Source organism: Carlito syrichta, unplaced genomic scaffold (genome assembly GCF_000164805.1).
Source record: "Carlito syrichta isolate Samal-C Ts95f unplaced genomic scaffold, Tarsius_syrichta-2.0.1 Scaffold316190, whole genome shotgun sequence".
Classification (NCBI taxonomy): Eukaryota; Metazoa; Chordata; class Mammalia; order Primates; family Tarsiidae; genus Carlito; species Carlito syrichta.
The window spans coordinates 411743-431517 of record NW_007260286.1 but is presented as its reverse complement, the minus strand read 5'-3'; the positions used below and the strand labels follow the sequence as shown (position 1 = coordinate 431517).

The window sequence follows — 19775 nt, the reverse complement described above, 5'->3', positions numbered from 1 at the left end:
GGATTCCGAGTAGCCGGAATTACAGGCATGCGCTACCACGCCCAGCTGATTTTTTGATTTATTGTAGAGATGAGGTCTTGCTGCCCAGGCGGGTCTCGAACCCGCGGGCTCAGGCAGTCCACTCACCTCAGCCTCCCAAAGGCACGGGATTACAGGCTGAGCCACCAAGCCCGGCTTAAGAAAGCATTCTTAAACATTGTGATCTTGCTGGACTCCGTTTTATCAAGATACCCCCTTACACCCACAAAGGTAACAGCCACTTTTTCTTCAATGGCCATGAGAGTATTGTCCTTGCTTCAACAACTCAGTCAAACATACACCACAACTCAAGGGTTGTTGAGTGGCAGCATCGAAGTCAGAACTGAACTGGGCAAAAGCAGCAACGATAATGAGCCAATACCAACTTCAGGGTGTATACTACCTGCTTCATATCCCTGGTTTGGGCAGCATATCCAACATGGGACACAGAAAAACCAATGTTGATAGCCAAGCAGATACCTTTGTAGAACAATTCTGTTTCCAAGATGTCTGACAGTGACAGAAATGACATTTGTTGGAATGTAAGCAGACACATCACCAGTCTGTTTCTATGACTGGTAAGGCAGCCAAGGAATCACCACCAACAGCACCACTCACTATGGCTGCTTTCTCCAGCAAATGGGAGTGTAGGTAGAACATGTCACCAAGACAGGCCTCATGCCCAGGGGGTCGGCGGAGCAATAGAGACATCTGACAGTATGCAACAGCCTGTTTGGATAAGTCATCATAGATGATCAAAGCATATTTGCCATTATCTCAAAAATACTCTTCCAGGGAACAGCCAGAATAAAAAGCCAAGTACTGAAACGAGGAAGCATTGGAAATCATACCTGATCATCACAATGGTGTACTTCATGGCACTTGCATCTGTAAGTCTCTTTATGAACTGGGCAACAGTGGCTCTCTCTTGACCAATGGTAACACAGGTACAGTATAGCTTTTTTTTTTTTTTAATCAGATCCATCATTTAAACATTTCTGGTTAACAATTGTATCAATAGCAATTGAAGTTTTCCCAGTTTGTCTGTCATCAATAATCAGCTCATACTGACCACAACCAACTGGAACCAAGCTAACCAGAGCCTTAATGCCAGTCTGCAATGGTTCCCATACTGAGATTTGAGGAGTAATTCCAGGGGCTTTTAGGTAACTCCCCTATGGGTCTGGGAACCAACTGAACCCTTTCTGTCAGTGGCATTACCAAAGACATCTACAACACGACCCAACAGTTCCTTGCCAACTGGAATGTCCACAATGGCTCCTGTCCTCTTCAAATATCTCCTTCCTTAATTGTTTATAATGTCTAAACATGACAATACCACCATTATCAGGTACCATGTTCAGAGACATATATATGAAAGAAAAATGACCATTTCTTCTGCTTGAACATTCCTCAGCCCACTTACTCAGGCAATACCATCACCCATAGTTAAGACACGCCCAGTCTCTTCAAAGTCAACAGACGTACCAGCTCCAAGAATATGCTCTTCAAGAATACGGACATTTCAGCAGTGCCAGTCTTCTGAAGACAAGTTTAGAGACAGGGAAGTTCCTTGTGGCAATGAAAGATGAACCAAAGTATTTCTGGAGACCAGTTCAGCCTGCTGAGGGAGGGCACAGGCCACAGTTGCAGTGATGCACACGGACAGCATCTTTGCAGGTTCTCTGCAGATAGTTCCTCCGCAATGAAAGCCTCCAGACTAACTGGGTCAAATGTTTGCTTTCTATCTCCACAACTTTGATCTCTAATAATCTCAAGTTCTTAGTTCCCAAAGGAGAAATATTTCTATTGGAGAATAAGCAATGTTTCCATTAGACTTGAAGTTGACACTGGCACACTGCCACACACTGGCTACTCTGGGCTCCCATGCCAGTGAATCGAAAGGAGACTGCTGTGCTGAACTGAGGAGCTGATCCTGACCCTCAAGGAAATAGAGCTACTACCACAGAAGGCTTAGGGATGATACAAAAGAATCTGTCTGTTATACGTAGCCCCTAGGCACCCCTTAGTAGACCTGTGCATTGTTATAAAAGTTACTGGAAATGACTACCACCCAAACAGGTAGGGTTGCTAATGTCACACGCTTCAGGAATGAAAGTTTGAGCTACCCCACCAAACTAGAAACCATTACCAGCTGAGATGCTCACTAAAGGCAAAGAGAATATGGAATGGAAAGTAGAGGTTGGAAATTATAAATATCAATTATGGCCACATAACCAGTTATAGAAATGAGGGATAGCCAGGCTTGGTGGCTCAGCCTGTAATCCTGCGCTTTGGGAGGCTGAGGTGAGTGGATTGCCTGAGCTCGCGGGTTCGAGACCCGCCTGTGCAGCTTGGCAAGACCTCATCTCTACAATAAATCAAAAAATCACCCGGGTGTGGGAACGCATGCCTGTAATTTTGGCTACTCGGAAGGCTGAGGCGGAAGGATCGCCGGAGCCTAACAGGTTGAGGCTGTGGTGGCCGGGAGCGGTCACTGTACTCACTGCACTCCAGTCTGGGCGACAGAGTGAGATTCCAACTCAAAAAAGAAACGAGGGATATTATAGTTATGAGTATTTCTTCCTTACTTTGAAATAAATATATGTCTATATTTTACCCAGTTCTTTCCTTATCTCCTTTTGAATAGACTGAATGGTGTCTTCCACCCCAATTCATATGTTGAAGCCCTAACACCCAATGTGACTGTATTTGGAGACAGGACCCTTAGGGAGGTAATTAAGGTGAAACTAGGTTGGGCCCAGTGGCTCACACCTGTAATCCCAGCACTTTGGGAGGTGGAGGCAAGAGGATCACCTGAGTCAAGGGGTTCAAGACCCGCCTGGGAATGTGACAAGATCTCATCTCTACAATAAGAAAGAAAAAAAGCCAGGCATGGTGGCACACGCCTATAGTTCCAGCTACTTGAAAGGCTGAGATGGAAGGATTAGCTGAGCCCTGCAAGTCGAGGCTGTGCAAGTCGAGGCTGCAGTGGCTGTGAGCATGCCTCTGCACTCCAGCCTGACACTATGACTCAAAAAAAAAAAAAGGTTGAATTATGTCATAAGGGTAGAGCCTAATCTACTAGGGCTGGTGTCCTTACAAGAGGAAGAAATACCCAAGATCACTCTCTCTCTAAGCACACACATACAAGCAGTCATGTGAGGATGCAGTAAGAAGGCAGTCATTTACAAGCCAGAAAGAAAGGCTTCAGCAGAAACCAAGCCCAATAGCACCTTGATCTTGGGCTTCTAGCCTCCAGAACTATGAATTGTTTAGGACATCCAGTCTGTGGTATTTTGTTATGGCATCCAGACAAGATTAATACACTAATCTCTACCATTCCTGCTATCTAGCACAGGGTTTTTCAACCTCAGTACTATTAACATTTGGAGCTAGACAATTCATTATTTTGGGGTGCTGTTCACCACACTGGAGAATGATGTTTAGCAGAATCCCTGTCCTCTACAACTAAATGCCACTAACACTGCCCCCCATTACAGTTGCAACAACCAAAAATGTCTCCACACATTGCCAAATGTCCCCTGGGGAGCAAAATCACCTCCAGTTGATAACTACTAATCTAATCTGTTTACGTAGTGATTAACCTTATATCTCAGTATTTAAGTTACAGGGTCTCAAAGGGTGAGTGTGACTCAGCAAGCAAAGAACAAACATCACCCAAGATGGAAAGAGTGGACTTTGTATCTTTTTGGATAGTGAGTTAGCATGTCTTTCGTTGTATAAGGGACACTTACATCTTGTTTGGTGGAAGTATAATTTTACTACTGTATTTGGAAGCTAAATGTGGTTATAAGGTTATAAGGGCTGTGGATACATGTCAAGTTGTCACAGGGTAGACTGCAGGGGTTTATACTGTATCAGTTTGATTAATCTGGGAACTGTGCTAGATAGAATCCCCTTCTCTGCATGGTTCTAACTCAAAGTTGACTGAAACAGGAACTGCTTATGACTTGGCAGGAGAAGTAAAGCCACAGTCATTAGTCTCTGAAGGTCATTTGAGTCCAATGTGGTGACAGACACCCACTGCCCAGTGAATTCTAGCTCCATATCCTGCTCTGTTTCCCAACTACTGACCACCAACTGCCTATAAACTCCTGCTTCCCCAGAAATTTCCACAACTGTGCAAGTCCCAAACTCTATAATAAATCTCACAGCACTAATTAATGAGTATGCTCTCTTGAGTAAACCTTGCTGATATCATAAGCATACAGGGAATCTAATGCTTCTGTGACGCTTAATGGTTCTTGCTTTAGGTCTATGTGAAGGCGAAGGAAAGCAGTCCATCTCCCTGTGGCACAACCTGCATGCTTCCCCCCTACCACAGTCTTCTAATCAACAGACAGTTGGCTGGGAGAAGTGGTTCACACCTCTAATCCCAGCACTTTGGGAAGTTGAGGCAGAAGAATTACTTGAGCCCAGGAGTTCAAGACTAGCCTAGGCAACCCCATGTCTACAAGAAATAAAAAACTAACTCAGGCATGGTGGCACACACCTGTAGTTCCAGCTACTCAGGGGGCTGAGGTGGAAGGGTTGCCTGACTCAGGAAGTTGAGGCTGTGGTGAGCCGTGTTCATGCCACTGCACTCCTGCCTGGGTGACAGAGTGAGACCCCAACTCAAAAAGCAAATAGCTGGGTGCGGTGGCTCATGCCTGTAATCCCAGCACTTCAGGAGGTGGAGGCAAAAGGATTGCCTGAGCCCATGGGTTTGAGACCAGCCTGGGTAACTTGGCAAGACCTTGTCTCTATAATAAAGCAAAAAGTTAGCTGGGCGTGGTGGTGTGCATCTGTAGTTCCAGTTACTTGGAAGGCTGAGGCAGAAGGATCACCTGATCCCAGTAGGTTGAGGCTGCGGTAGCTGTGAGTGTGCCACTGCACTCCAGCCTGGGTGACAGAACAAGATTCCAACTCAAAAAAAAAAACCAAGTTAAAAAGCTAACAGAGATCAGTAGGCAGAGCGATAAAATAAGTATCAGTTTTACAATACAATATTTAAATCAATACTTGGAGTATTTAAAATCAAATACTCCAAGTGCTTATAATCCTATTGTTTTCTAGCACAGCTACTTTATGAAGACATTCCCAAGTTGAAACCCTTTTTGGAGTAAAGGCTGTTAAAGAATGCTCTAACAGTGCTCTAAAAGAATTTCTCTCAGAATTACTTTTACATTAGACAAATTTCTTCCAATAACTTAAAATATAGCATTGCAGGTTAATTCAACTTTTCAAGAAAGAGGAGAGGATGAAAGCAGACAGAAGCTGTGCTTAAAAATCTTTACCTTTGTATTCTTTATAACAATCGGATATTTCATTCCTGAAAAAAAGAATTAGTGAAAGATTTATTTTTAGTAAAAGGAAGTCAACATTATTTGAATTTTATACTAGTGAAAAACTTATAGGACTTGACTTTCTTCTGTCATTTTCATGATTATACCCTACTTTCATTCTGAAGCTTTTTACTGAATAACAAGATTAAACTAGTTTATATTTGACAATATATAAAACCCTGGCGTGTTTTTAGCTTGTTTTATTTTAACCCATCTAATCTAGGTTTAGAAAACATTCCCCACATCAGCTCCAACACAAATAGTCCCAGTTTTTCTCTGAACTATAATCTGGAAATTATGCTGCATATGGATCATTATAAATCAGTATGTATCTTCCTACAGGACTACAGCTATGTTTTTGTTTGTTTGTTTGTTTGTTTTTTCAACTAGAGACAAGATCTCACTATGTTGCCCAGGGCTGGTCTCAAACTCCTGGGCTCAAGTGATCCTCCCGCTTCCGCCTCTCAAAGTGCTATGATTTAAGAGATCTTGTCTTCCAAGTGTTGGTTACCTAATTCCTTGCAGGTTCTAGGTTGGTGAGAGGAATAAAAATTATCATTAAACAAATATTTCCTATAATAAAGCGACCATTTATAAAATCAGTTCTCACTCAGATACATGGGATCTCAAAGTCTTATAAAGCACATGTACAGCAAATGAAGAACATAATCTACCTGTATCACAAGTTTGATTTATTTTGTTACCTACCCATAATAACCTTAATTATTTAACAATTTTGTTCCTATCTTAGAATTCAGAAAGACACTGACAGAATGACTCAGATGGCCTAGAACTCTTTAAAAACCTGTGAAGGAAGAAAAAGCAGACCACTACAATTGTCCTTCAAATTTTCCAACAGCAAATAGAAGCCTTAGAAATCTTTAATCTGGTTAACAAAACAATAATATCCACAAAGCAAAACAAACAAACCTCTAAATGCAGTCTTAAATGGAGGGGAAGGAGACAGTTCAGAATGGCTGGGTCATTTTATCACCTTGGGCTGTCATTCTGAAACTTGGATGTGTCTAAGAATCACGAAAGGCTTCTTATTCCTAGGCCCTATTTCTAGGCAGTTTGATTCAGTAAGTCTGGGTGATGCTAACATTTGCATTTTATTTTTTATTTATTTTTTGAGTTGGAGTCTCACTCTGTCGCCCAGACTGGAGTGCAGTGGCCGCTCCCGGCCACCGCAGCCTCGACCTGCTGGGCTCCAGTGATCCTTCCGCCTCAGCCTTCTGAGTAGCCGGAATTACAGGCATGCGCTACCACGCCCGGCTGATTTTTTGATTTATTGTAGAGATGAGGTCTCACTGCCCAGGCGGGTCTTGAACCCACGGGCTCAGGCAGTCCATTCACCTCAGCCTCCCAAAGGCATGGGATTACAGGCTGAGTCACCGAGCCCGGCTAACATTTGCATTTTAAACAAGCATTGCAAGGGATTCTGACTCTAACCTGCAGGGTAGTAACGTGTTTGGGGACTAAGTTTCCATGATCAGGTTTGGCAGTTCAGATTTTAGCACCAGTCAGAAGTGTCTGATCAGTGCCTAGTTCTATCAGCACAAGACCCTCCAGGAGTCCTGGTTCTCTCACAGCCAGTCTCACCCTTGTCCCTTCTGCACCTGCCTCTGACTCTGTACTCCACTCTAGCCTAGCTCCCAGCGTTCCTCCCACCAGTACTAACCCAGACAAAAATAATCCCACGTTTTTAAAACAGTCAATACAAGTACAGCTGTCCCTTGGTATCCAAGGATTGGTTCCAGGAACCCCACGGATACCCAAATCTTCAGATGCAGATGTAAAATGCCTTAGGTAAAATGGCATAGTATTTGCACGTAACATATGTACATCCATCCTCTGGGTACTTTCAGCTATCCTTAACTTACTTATAATACCTAGTCAATGTCAATGCTATGTAAATCTCTATTATACTGTTTTTTTTAACTTGCTTTATTTATTGTTGTACTGTTATTTGTTCTTTTTAATTTTTCCAAATAGTTTCCATTTTTGGTTGGTTGAACCCACAGATGTGGAACCTGAGGGCCAACTGTATTCAATAGAAAAGACAAAAACTTACCATCTTTACTTCTTGAAGGGCTTTCTTTAGCCATTTCAATATCATTTACTTCAAAATTGGTCAAGACAGAGCCACCTGCTTCTTGGAAATCTTGGGCAAATGACAGAGCCACCTGGTGATAGTCCACAATGCCAGTATATGGACAATCAATAGCCATTAGACCCTGGGGCAAAATTATGATAAATATATTATATACATTATGTGCCTAACAGATGACAGAAATAATACTAGCTATATAAGAACAACTTATAATCAGGAAACAATTTTCCCCTTTAGAGAAGTTAATTTTGCCAGGCCCTTCTTGCAATAGGTTTTTCCATTTATTTATCCCTCACCATTTCTGATACTTTTTTTTTTTTTTTTTGAGTTGGAGTCTCACTCTGTTGCCCAGATTGGAGTGCAGTGGCATGCTCCTGGCCACCGCAGCTTCGACCTGCTGGGCTCTGACGATCCTTCCACCTCCGCCTTCCAAGTAGCTGGAACTACAGGCGTGCGCTACCACGTCCAGCTAGTTTTTTTTTATTTATTGTAGAGATGAGGTTTCGCCAAGCTGGCCAGGTGGGTCTCGAACCCGCGTGGGCTCAGGCAATCCACTCACCTCAGCCTCCCAAGGTGTGGGATTACAGGCTGAGCCACTGATCCCGGCTCTGCCTCAGTCTTTCAAGTAGCTGGAACTACAGGCATGTGCTACCACACCCGGCTTATTTTTTAATTTATTGTAGAGATGCGGTCTCACCAAGTTGCCCAGGCTGGTCTCGAAACTCTGGGCTCAGGCAATCCTCTCTCCTCGGCCTTCCAAAGTGCTGAGATTACAGGTTTGAGTCACTGTGCCCGGCCTAATAGTTTTCTGGAATCCCAAGTATCTTCCTTGTTCATCTCATAGCCCTATGACCCAGCACAGTGCCTGACACACAGAAGGCACTCAAATATTTACGGAATGAAGTAATCTGAGGGCTTTCTTTAAAATGAGAGATTCCTAGTCTCCTACTGCCAGACCTTCCCTAAAAGGTCTCTCTTCTTTTCCTTCTCTTTCTAGTCTTGGCTTTGCCTCTCCCCATGAGATGTTGGTATGCCTCACCTACCCATGTGTTGTGGAAAGGGTGAAGTCACCACTGTCAAGCAATCCAATGACCTGGTCCAGGACTAGCTGCAGGGCAGAGACAGCCACGTCAGGATGGTGCTGGTAGACAGGCTGGCTGTGTCTGTCAGCCAGAAGGCTGGGCATACACTGTCCAGGTCAGCAGGACAGAGCCTGGAATCTGAGGCCATGACAGGTCAGGTGGCTAGAAACAAACCAGGCAAGCAGAACAGGGAACATTGGGAGTAGAACTCAGTCAGGACACAGAGGAGCAGATAAACATGGGGCTGACCAACAGTGTTAAAGAAAAGGCAGAAGGATCAGCAGAGCTGAGGTCAGAAGTAGCAGTTGGGATACGCCCAGAGAGGGAGCTGTCAAGAGTTATCCTCCAAAGTCAAAGTTTACAGAGGCAGTTTAAAATTTTCCAAGGGCCTCCCCGTAACACTTGATTTTCTTCTTAAAGGGATCTGGTCCAAGAAGCCCTTTAGAACAGCCCTGATAAACTTATTCTTTCTAGAGGGCCTGGCAGAAACAAGTCTCTCTCATCTTTCTATCATCACTCTCTTGTATGTATCTCATTTCTTTTCTCTTCCTTTCCCTCTTCCTCCCCTTTCCATTCCTTCTCCCTTTCCCTCTCTCTCTCTCCATCTCTCTCTCTCTAGACAACAGTCCTGTACAATGGAAATGTGGCCCACTATTTCTTTTTATTTTTTGAGTTGGAGTCTATGTCGCCCAGGTTGGAGTGCAGTGGCATGCTCACAGCCACCCCAGCATGGACCTGCTGGGCTCCAGTGATCCTTCTGCCTCAGGCTTCCAAATAGCCAGAACTACAGGCGTGTGTCCCCACATTCGGCTAATTTTTTCATTTATTGTACAGATGAAGTCCCGCCGAGTTGCCTGGGCTGGTTCGAACCCATGGGCTCAGGCAATCCTCTCACGTCAGTCTCCCAAAGTGCAGGGATTATAGGTGTGAGCCACTATGCCTGGCCTACCTGGCTAATTTTTTAAAAAATTTTTGTAGAGACAGGGTCTCACTATGTTGCCCAAGCTGGTCTCAAACTCTTGGTCTTAAGTCATCCTGTCTCAGCCTCCCAAAGTGCTAGGATTACAGGCATGAGCAATCGCGCCCGGCCAAGAATGCACCACTTTTGTAAGGTACTCTACTCATTTATCTTTTTCTATTTTTCTTTTTTTGAGTTGGAGTCTCACTCTGTTGCCCAAGCTGAAGAGCACGCATGCTCATGGCCACCACAGCTTTGACCTGCTGAGCTCAGGTGATCCTTCCTCTTCAGTCTTCCAAGTAGTTGGAACTACAGGCATGTGCCACCATGCCCAGCTAATTTTATTTATTTATTTATTTATTTATTGTAGAGACAGGGTCTTGCCAAGTTGTCCAGGCTGGTCTGGAACCCCTGGGCTCAGGTTCCCAAAGTGCTAGGATTACAGGCGTGATCCACAGGGCCTGGCTCATTTATCTCTCAAGCACTGGGAACTCTCTTAAGCCCTTGGACTAAGCTAAAAGCATTCCCTCAACATTGGCACAAGACAGTGTACCAGCTCAATCAGAAAACGTATCACTATATTAAAATTATTTCTTCTGCTATACTATAACTTTCTTCAGGCTGACAGTCATGTCTTATTCATCTTCCTATTTGTAATGTCTCACATAGTATTTGGCACATAGAAATTAAGAACATTTTGGTTGAAGCAAATAGAAAAAAGTACCAGTTCTGAGTCAGATCTTGAGACAGGGAACTCTTTTTTTTTTGAGCTGGAGTCTCACTCTGTTGCCCAGGCTGGAGTGCAATAGCACACTCACGACCACCCCAACATCGACCAGCTGGGCTCAGGTGATCCTTCCACCTCAGCCTTCCAAGTGGCAGGAACTATAGGTGTGTGCTACCACGCCCAGCTAATTTTTGATTTATTGAAGAGATGAGGTCTCATCAAGTTGACTGGGCTGGTCTCGAACCTGCGGGCTCAGGCAATCCACTCGCCTCGGCCTCCCCAAGTGCTGGGATTACAGGTTGAGCCACTGAGCCTAGCCAAGACAGGGAACTCTTTAGGAACTGTGCAATCCTAGGAAAATTACACCCAATTTCTTCATTTAAAAGACACAAAAATATGTGTATATATGTGATTTTATTAGCTATGCATAAATATCTCATCTACTCAATTCAAGGACCTGGATGATCATCTCGTCAGGTGCACATAACAATATCCAGACTTATCAATAGCTTTTACACGTGAAAAGCTTTGTTTTGTTTGTTTCAGTAAAGAATAATATAAAGAATCATGGGTTCCTGTTCCTATTTTTTCTGTCTTTATTTTTTTTTATTTTTTATTTTTTTGAGTTGGAGTCTCACTCTGTCGCCCAGACTGGAGTGCAGTGGCACGCTCCCGGCCACCGCAGCCTCGACCTGCTAGGCTCCGGAGATCCTTCCGCCTCAGCCTTCCAAGTAGCTGGAACTACAGGCGCGCGCTACCAGGCCCGGCTAATTTTGTATTTCATTGTAGAGATGAGGTCTTGCCAAGTTGCCCAGGTAGGTCTCGAACCCGCGGCCTCAGGCAATTCACTCACCTCAGCCTCCCAAAGCGCGGGATTACAGGCTGAGCCACTGAGCCCGGCATTTTTCTGTCTTTAAAGATTACGTGAGTGCCAGGCACAGTGGCTTATCCCTGTAATCCCAAAACTTTGGGAGGCCAAGGCAAGAGGATTACCTGAGCCCAGGAGTTCAAAACCAGTCTGGGCAACATAGCCAGACCTTGTCTCCACAACAAATTTAAAAAATTAGCTAGGTGTGGTAGCGTGTGCCTCTAGCCCCAACTACTTGGGAGGCTGAGGCAGAAGGATCACCTGATCCCAAGGTTGAGGCTGCGGTAGTTGTGATTGTACCACTGCATTCCAGCCTGGGTTCTGAGTGAGACCCCAACTCAAAAAAAAAAAAAAAAGAGAGAGAGAGAGACTACATATCAAGATACACAGCAGACAACAATCAGATGGACTCTACCAAATCCTCCGAATTACAGTACCACCAGGAAACCAGTAATTCTGTTTTTCAAGCTCTATAATCAATTTAAATTAAATCACATCATGACCAAATCTATAGTGGGGTCAACAATGCAAGTATACTTTTCCCCCCTTTTTTGACACCAATCTTAAAGTCTGAAAGAGCTTTTAATTAGCAAAAAAAATAAAAAGTTGTTAAAAATTGATCTTTTTAAAGAAAATTATAAGTTGTTTTATTCTCAAGGATAATACTTGATAGAAACATTTCAGTGAGATTCTTTTTTTATTTTTTGAGTAGGAGTCTCACCCTGTTGTCCAGGCTGGAGTGCAGCGGCACGCTTATGGCCAATGCAGCCTCAACTTGCCCGGGCTCAGGTAATCCTTCCGCCTCAGCTTTCTAAGTAGCTGGAACCACAGCACCATCATGCCCAGCTATTTTTTGATTTATTGTAGAGAAGAGATCTCACCAAGTTGCCCAGGCTGGTCTCAAACCCCTGGGCTCAGGCAATGCTCTCGCCTCTGCCTCCCAAAGTGCTGGAATGACAGGCATGAACCACCGTGCCCAGCTAGAGTCTTTAATTGAAATTTGAAACTTTTTTCCTTTTATTTTTAGTTGACATAATTATTATATATATTTATGGAATACAGTAACGATTTTGATATGTGTATATATTGGTTACGATCAAATGAGAGTAATTAGCATATCCATCACCTCAAACATTCATTATGTCTTTGTGTTGTGAAAATCCAACATCCTCTCTTCTAGTTTTTGAAAACTGACATCTTAGTTTCACAATCAAATTCCATCAAAATCACATAAAACTATGAAACAGCAATAGGTTTAGTGAACTTTCAGGAAACATGTTAAATAAAATTTATTTGGACTGAGCCCCTATGCTAGGAACCCACAGACCAAACCAAAATAGAGTCACTCGTGCAGGCTGAAACTAAGTTGCTTATCTGAACCTTCTAAGAAATCAGGAGAGAATTAGTCAATACCCCAAACAGGCCAGTTTAAGCCAGCATGATAAGAAAGTCCCCTCTGTTTTAACCTTATAAGGAAGGCAACTTTGAAACAACCAGTCTGCTTTTTGTTCCCTGTTTCTGCTTTCTTCAGCCCTTTCCTGCCAACCTCCTCTACTCATCTCTTCAGAGTACCTTTTAAATCTTTGGATCAGATGCTACCCAATTCATCAGGTGCTAATAAAAGCCAATTAGATCTTCAAACTAAGCTTGTTGTAATTTTGTCTTTTAACACAGTCAATAGTTTTGTAAAGCACTGTATAAATAAGAAACAAAAAGTGAATGTAATCTAAAAGTTTAAGCTGTCTTTGTTTTTTAGAGCAATTTTAAGTTTATAGCAGAACTGAGCAAAGGTACAGAGATTTCTCATATACTTCTTGTCCCCACATGTATACAGCCTCCTAATCTCTCTCTTTTCTTTTAGATGAGGTCTCACTCTGTCGCACAGGCTGAGGGCAGTGGCACGATCACAGATTAATTAGCCTGGGCTAATTACTTCTGGGCTCAGGTGATCATTCTGCCTTAGTTTCCTGAATAGCTAGAACTACATGTGTGCGTCACAACACCCAGCTAATTTTTTAAAAAAATTTTGTGTAGAGATGAGGTCTTGTTATGTTGCCCAAGCTGGTCTCAAACTCCTGAACTCAAGCAATTCTCCTATATTGGCCAACCAAAGTGCTAGAATTATAGGTGTGAGCCATTGTGCCTGGCCTTCCAAATCTCTTAATTTTAGTACTAGTAATTTTTTTTTTTTTGCCTTGATGCATGGCATCAGTTTAAACAACCAGCTCTTACATTTGTTATTCACAATTCTTTTTACGATATGCTAGGATCTCTCTCTGTTGTTTTTAAAGAGTCTATTTCACTCTAAAAGGAATTGATATGACTTAAAGGAAATAAACAGAATAATATAATAAGCTAAAAGTAAAGCATCAGAAAAGGGAGAAATATAAACCAAGGTGAAAGAACATAACTAAATATCCTCTATCTCAGCAGATATCATAAAAAAGTCCTCAAATATTTCAAACAAAAGCAATTTGAATTTACTAGAATTACTTAAATAAATATACAATACCAACCATTTATTAAAGGATTAACACATGCTGAATGCCTTACACACGTTATTTCATTTAGTTTTCAGAACAGGCTCCATTTTATAAATGAGGAGTGTGAGGCTTAGACAAATTACACAGCTGCGCATGGTAGCACAAGCCTGTAATCAGCACTTTGGAAGGCCAAGGCAAGACAATTGCCTGAGCCCAGGGGTTTGAGACGAGCCTGGGCAACTTGGTGAGACCTTGTCTCTACAATATATCAAAAAATTAGCCAGGCGTGGTAGCACGTGCCTGTAGTTCCAACTACTTGGAAGGCTGAGGTGGAAGGATCGCCTGAGCCCAGGCCGAGGCTGCAGTGGCCATGAGGGTGCCACTGCACTCCAGCCTGGACAATAGAGTGAGACTCCAACTCAAAAAAAGAAAAAAGAAAAATTATAATCCACCTAATGTCAATAGCTATTAGAGGCAGATGTGAAAACTGAACTTATGTCTGTCTGACTGCTGAATAGCTAATTATGCTGCTCACTTTTATGTTAGATACAAGTTATTAAGAAACAGAGAGAAATTACAGTAAGATAAAATATGTTGAAACTCCCTGAAGTCTGAGAATTACTGACCTATGATGGACAATAGAAATCAGATAGGAATCAGATAATCCCCAAACAACTATGAATGGCTTCTCCCCATGTCCAGTTCCATCCTATGTACCAGAACTTGGTTAGTTTTCCTAAATTAATATATTTTACATGTCACTAACCTGCTCAAAGCCTTCAGTGGCTGCCTATTATTTAGATTAGGGGTAGACAACCTTTTTAAATAAAGAACATGTAGTATATGTTTTTGTCTATGTGGGACTTATCATCTCTGTCGCAATTAACTAGGCTATCTGGCACAAAAGCAGCCACAGACAATACATCAATTTATTCCAATAAGACTTTATCAGTGGACAGTGATATTTGAATTTCATAAAATTGCATCTGTCACAAAATAGTATTCTTTTAATTTTTTTTAACCACTTAAAAATATCAAAACCATAACCAGGCGTGGTGGCTCACACCTGTACTTGTAATCCCAGCATTTCAGGAAGCTGAGGTGAGAGGACTGCTTGAGCCCAGGAGCTTGAGACCAGCCTAGGCAACATAGTGAGTCCTTGTCTCTACAAAAATCCAAAAATTAGCCAGGCATGGTGGCATGCACCTATAGTCCCAGCTACTCAGGAGACTCAGGCAGAAGGATTGCCTGAGCCTAGAGGGTCAAGGTTGCAGTGAGCAGTAATCATGCCACTGCCCTCCAACCTGGGTGACAGAGGCCCCCAACTAAAAAAAAAAGTAAAAACCATTTTTAGCTCACAGGCCATACAAAAACAGGCGGGTCTATGTCTGGACTCTGTTTCTTCTTGCATTGCCTTTTTTTTTTTTTAAAGAGATGAGGTCTTGCCAAGGTGCCCAGGCTGGTCATGAACCCCTGAGTATAGGCAATCCTCTTGCCTCAGCCTCCCAAAGCACTGGGATTATAGGTGTGAGCTCTCTTGTACTGCTTTCATAATGCCTTAATTACAGGAGCTCTTTAATAGGTTTAGATATCTGTTAGAGTAAATCTTTCAGTTTTTTCCTTCAACATTGTCTTGGCTATTCTTGGATCTTTGTATTTCCACATAAATTTTATAATTAACCTGATAAATTGCACAAGATAATCTGTTGTGATTTTGGTTAAGATTGCACTGAATCTGTAGGTCTATTTAGAGCCAATTTTCATCTTCATAATATTGAGTCACTTAATCCATAAACATTGTTTATCCCTCCATTTATCTGAATCATCTTTAATTTATTACATATGTATAATTTTCATAATAGAGATCTTGCAGGCCTCCTAGATTTATTTTTAGGTGTTTGGTGTTTTCTGATACTCTCATAAATAGCAGTATTTAAAGTTCATTTTCTACTTGCTTGTTGCAGGTATGTGGAGATATAATTGACTTCTGACCTTGTGTGCAGCTTCCTAGTTAAATTCACTTATTGATTCTAATAGTTTGTAAATTCTTTTGAACTTTCTACATATATAGTAATGTTATTTACAAATACGCCTTTATTTCTTCTTTCTAATTCATATACTTGGCTGATTCATTGTTTAATGCTAGTTTATATAGTTTTGAATGTGTCTTTTGTTTTTATAAGCTGCTTCAAATTCTTTCTGCAAAAATACATACTAAGGTGCATAACTTTATGAATCAACAGAGAAATGTAAATTAAAACCAAATTATGACCCTACTAGATACCCACCAGAATGGCTAAAATGAAAACAAACAATACTGACTGTTGGTGAGGATATAGAGCACTGTAACTCTCATAAGCTCTGATGAGAATATAAATTGGGATAAATACTTTAGAAAACTCTTTGGCAATTTCTGCCAAAGTTAAACAGACACATAAATTGCAATCTAGCAATTCCTTTCTAGGTAAACACCCAATAGAGATGTGAACATGGCTGGGCGCAGTGGCTCACTCCTGTAATCCCAGCACTTTGCGAGGCTGAGGCGAGAGAATGCCAGAGCCCACAGGTTTGAGAGCAGCCTGGGCAACCTCATCTCTACAATAAATTTTTAAAAAATTAGCTGGGCATGGTGGCATACCCCTGTGGTTCCAGCTACTTGGAATGTGACACTGCACTCCAGCCTGGGCAACAGAGTGAGACTCCAACTCAAAAAAAAAAAAAAAGAAAGAAAAGAAATGTGAACATGTGTTCAGCAAAATGCATGTGCTAGAATGTGCACAGCAGCACTATTTGGAATAGCCTCAAACTGGAAACTATCCAAATGCCCATCAACAGTAGGAATCACATCACATTGATACAGTGAACTATTATACAGCAATGACAACAAATTCTAACTATATGAACAGTATGGATGAATTTCATAAATAATACTGAACACAAGCCCAGACACAAAAGAGTACATACCATATAATTCAATATACATATAATTCAATAACCTATGATTTAAGAAACCAGGATAGGGAAAGGCCCTAGTTGAGGATATGAGGTGAATACTGGAAGGCTGGTCATGTTCTCTTTGTCGACCTGGGTTCTGGTCACACCACATGCAAATTCATTAAGCTACACGTTTATTAGTTCTATTGTATGTTATGGTCCCAATACATTAGGGCAGGCAGACAGAAATGACAGTGGAAAGATAAGGTGAAATGAAGAGGGAAGTTAGTACATAAAAATAAAACGTATGCTTAAAGCTCTAGCTCTCAGGCAGAAGTGGGGCACAAATGTGTCTCTGAGCTTCCTTGCAGCCAAGGCAAACAGGACAATGCAAGCAGTTCAATGATTCAGTGTCCGTAAGATAAAAACAAATCAATGTGCTCAGGAAGAAGAAAATTATTTTCAGAACTAAGATCTGAGAGAAATTTCTCCTGAGCAAGATGTTGTGTAACACAGTGAATAATGTATGCCCTTAATCGCATCCTTACAGCAGAAGTCATAGTGATTAACACAATGACTTCCTCTATGAGCTGATGCCATAAAACCAAAGCACAGTTCTAAGAGAGTAACTGGGGTCAAGAAGTATAATGGGGAAGGAAAAGCACTGCAGTATAAGTGTGCTGCTCTGAGAAATGCAGAGAAACAAATGGTCTAATGATTCGCATATCCTTCAGGCTATCTCCCATAAATGGTGTATCACTCAACCAAGTTGATACACATTGCAAGCAGTGAGCTCAAGGTCACACTCTCTAAGACAGGTTCCTAGAGTCCAGCTATTGTCAATAAAATGGTGGAAGTGGGGAAACAGGAGGCATCGCCATCCATGGAACAGCCAGTGGATCAGGGAAGTTGGACTAATAGTGTCTGAAAGGCTGTCAGTGAAGAATAACCGCCCGCCACAGTAGTTCATGCCACTGTAAACTCAGTGCTTTGGGAGGCCAAGGCAAGAGGATTGCTTGAGGTCAGGAGGTCGAGACCAGCCTGAGCCACACAGTGGGACCACATACTCTCCACAAAAACTTAAAAATTAGCTGGGCATGGTGGCATGTACCTGTAGTTCCAGCTACTTAGAAGGCTGAGGCCAGAGGACTGCTGGAGCCCAGGAGTTTGAGGCTGTAGTGAGTTATGATCACACTACTGCACTCCAGCCTGAGCGACAGACCCTGTCCCTAAAAAGTAAAAATAAATAAACGTGTAGAATAATTGCACTATTATTCATATATCTTTCATGAATAAAGATCTGGGTTTGTTTGTTTGTTTTTCCCTACAGTGTTTTTTAAGCAAGATACACTACAACCCACCCTTCATGCTCAGGTCAGACACCCTGAGCTACCCTCCTCAAAATGTTCAGTGGCTCCCCATGCCTACTGGCTAAGCTTCAAAGTTACTAGCATGAATGCCAGGGCCTTTATATGGGTCTCACCCTGTCCTTCCAGTCACGTCTCTTATCTTTCCCTACACACCCAAGGCTACTACATACGGCTCATTCCTCAGTGTTTTCCACACATGCCATAGGGTCTCAGACCTCCTCTTGCCTTTGTCCATGCTGGTCAGAGGGAAAGGAGAAATCAGGCATCCAGAGTTTGTGGCAATGCTCTACTGTGTCAGTCACTTCACTACTTCCAAGAATCATTTAACTAATTTTATGATTCCTGCCTCCTCTAAACTCATCCTCAACCTTCACGTCACATTGATCCCTAACCGAAAACATTCCTTTGAACATAAGCATGAAACTAGTGAACCACTTACCCTACAATATGGCTCCTTCTTTTTTATATCCTCCTGCTGGATCAGCCTCAGGCCCTGGACCCCATTCTGCAGCCCTCTCTCATATAGGGACTGAAGTCTGGGGATTTCTTCTTGCTCAACAGCTACTATAAGCTTCAAAATAAATAAACAAATAAAGAGCATGAATACAGTTAAACACATCACCTACTATGAAAGGTAAAGTCAATGGAAAACCATAAATGATTGCATGACTCAAACCAGGTTTTTTACAAATTCTTTTTTTGTCTGTAATCGATTTTACTTCAATATAATCTAAACACATTCCATTTAGAAAATACCAAGAAAAATGTATGTACAAGAGTTGATGCTATTGCATTTGGATAAGGAAATACCACCAAGGAAACCTAATACATTGGAATAGATGTTGTGGTGTCTGGCCCATAGTTTGATAGTTCTGAGAGTTCAGCTGAAGTTGTCAATGTTTGGTACTAGATGCAAAATTTCATCGGTTATCCTGCAACTGCTAAGACTCCTTATACATCTTATATCTAAGTTTTTAAGCAGACTGTCATCTCACAGATTCAAATCTTCTGGAATAGTCTGCAGTGCTAATCTTGCAAATAAAATATCAATCTCTATCCCATCGAAAGAGAACTTGATAACTGGTACAAATGCCTCTTCAACAGCTCTTAAATCTTTTACTTCTTCCTGTAATTTCAACTTATCACAGAATGAGGTGAAAAAGTCACTTCGGTCAACACATCTTGGTGCAACACACAAGACATCAATATTGTTGCACCTTTTGTATGCACTCCTAATCTGTAAGATCCAAATGTAAAAATTTTTCCTCCAACATTTTCAATTACAGATTGTGGAAGATTCTTGCTTTCACTGATTTCTTGTATCCAGTCTTTTACCAGGTTATTTAGTTTTCCCAGAATTAAATTCCTGTGCTGCAGTTCCTCTTCCTCTTCAAAAACCCCAAAGGGCTTCAGAGTCTCAATTAGTTTCTGCATGAGTATACAGTCTATCTCCTTGGGAGCTGCTAAGCTGATAGAAGTGATGCCATAGTGCTTCTGTGGCGGCTGTGTTTGCTGTGATCCCTGTGTTGTGACTGGAAACAGCAACTCTCCTGTGCCAGTACTGCCCCCCCAACCCAACTGCAGTGCTGCTGCCCTGGGCATGATCCACTGAGACGGGAGGGGGGATGGGACTGCCTCAGCCCTCAAAAATTATTTTTTCTTCATTTATTTTCTTCTCTTTCTTCATGGCTTTATTTTCTTCCTCCACCAAGAAAAGTTGTTATCAGGAAATGGCATTAGGCTGGGCATGGTGGCTCACACCCATAATCCCAGCACTTTAGGAGGCCAAGGTGAGCAGATTGCCTGAGCCCACAGGTTCAAAACCAGCCTGAGCAACTTGGCGAGACCTCATCTCTACAAAAAAAAAAAAAAAA

General features: G+C 42.1%; 1 protein-coding gene and 2 pseudogenes across 2 annotated transcripts in view; all 3 read right to left on the bottom strand.

The window, feature by feature from the left end:
* LOC110594549 overlaps positions 1 to 1690 on the bottom strand; it is a 1944-nt pseudogene extending 254 nt beyond the window's left edge.
* L2HGDH (L-2-hydroxyglutarate dehydrogenase) overlaps positions 1 to 19775 on the bottom strand; it is a 59374-nt gene that overhangs the window by 21644 nt on the left and 17955 nt on the right. The window contains exons 4-6 of the mRNA XM_021706876.1: positions 18341 to 18472; positions 7441 to 7603; positions 5319 to 5353 (exon numbers count right to left, since the gene is read on the bottom strand). Of these exons, the coding sequence (XP_021562551.1) occupies positions 5319 to 5353; positions 7441 to 7603; positions 18341 to 18472 (330 nt within the window). The remainder of the gene's footprint in view (positions 1 to 5318; positions 5354 to 7440; positions 7604 to 18340; positions 18473 to 19775) is intronic.
* On the bottom strand, positions 18608 to 19539 carry LOC103276425 (annotated as a pseudogene). The gene has a single exon (XR_505370.2). The product of XR_505370.2 is annotated as a poly(A) polymerase alpha pseudogene (transcript).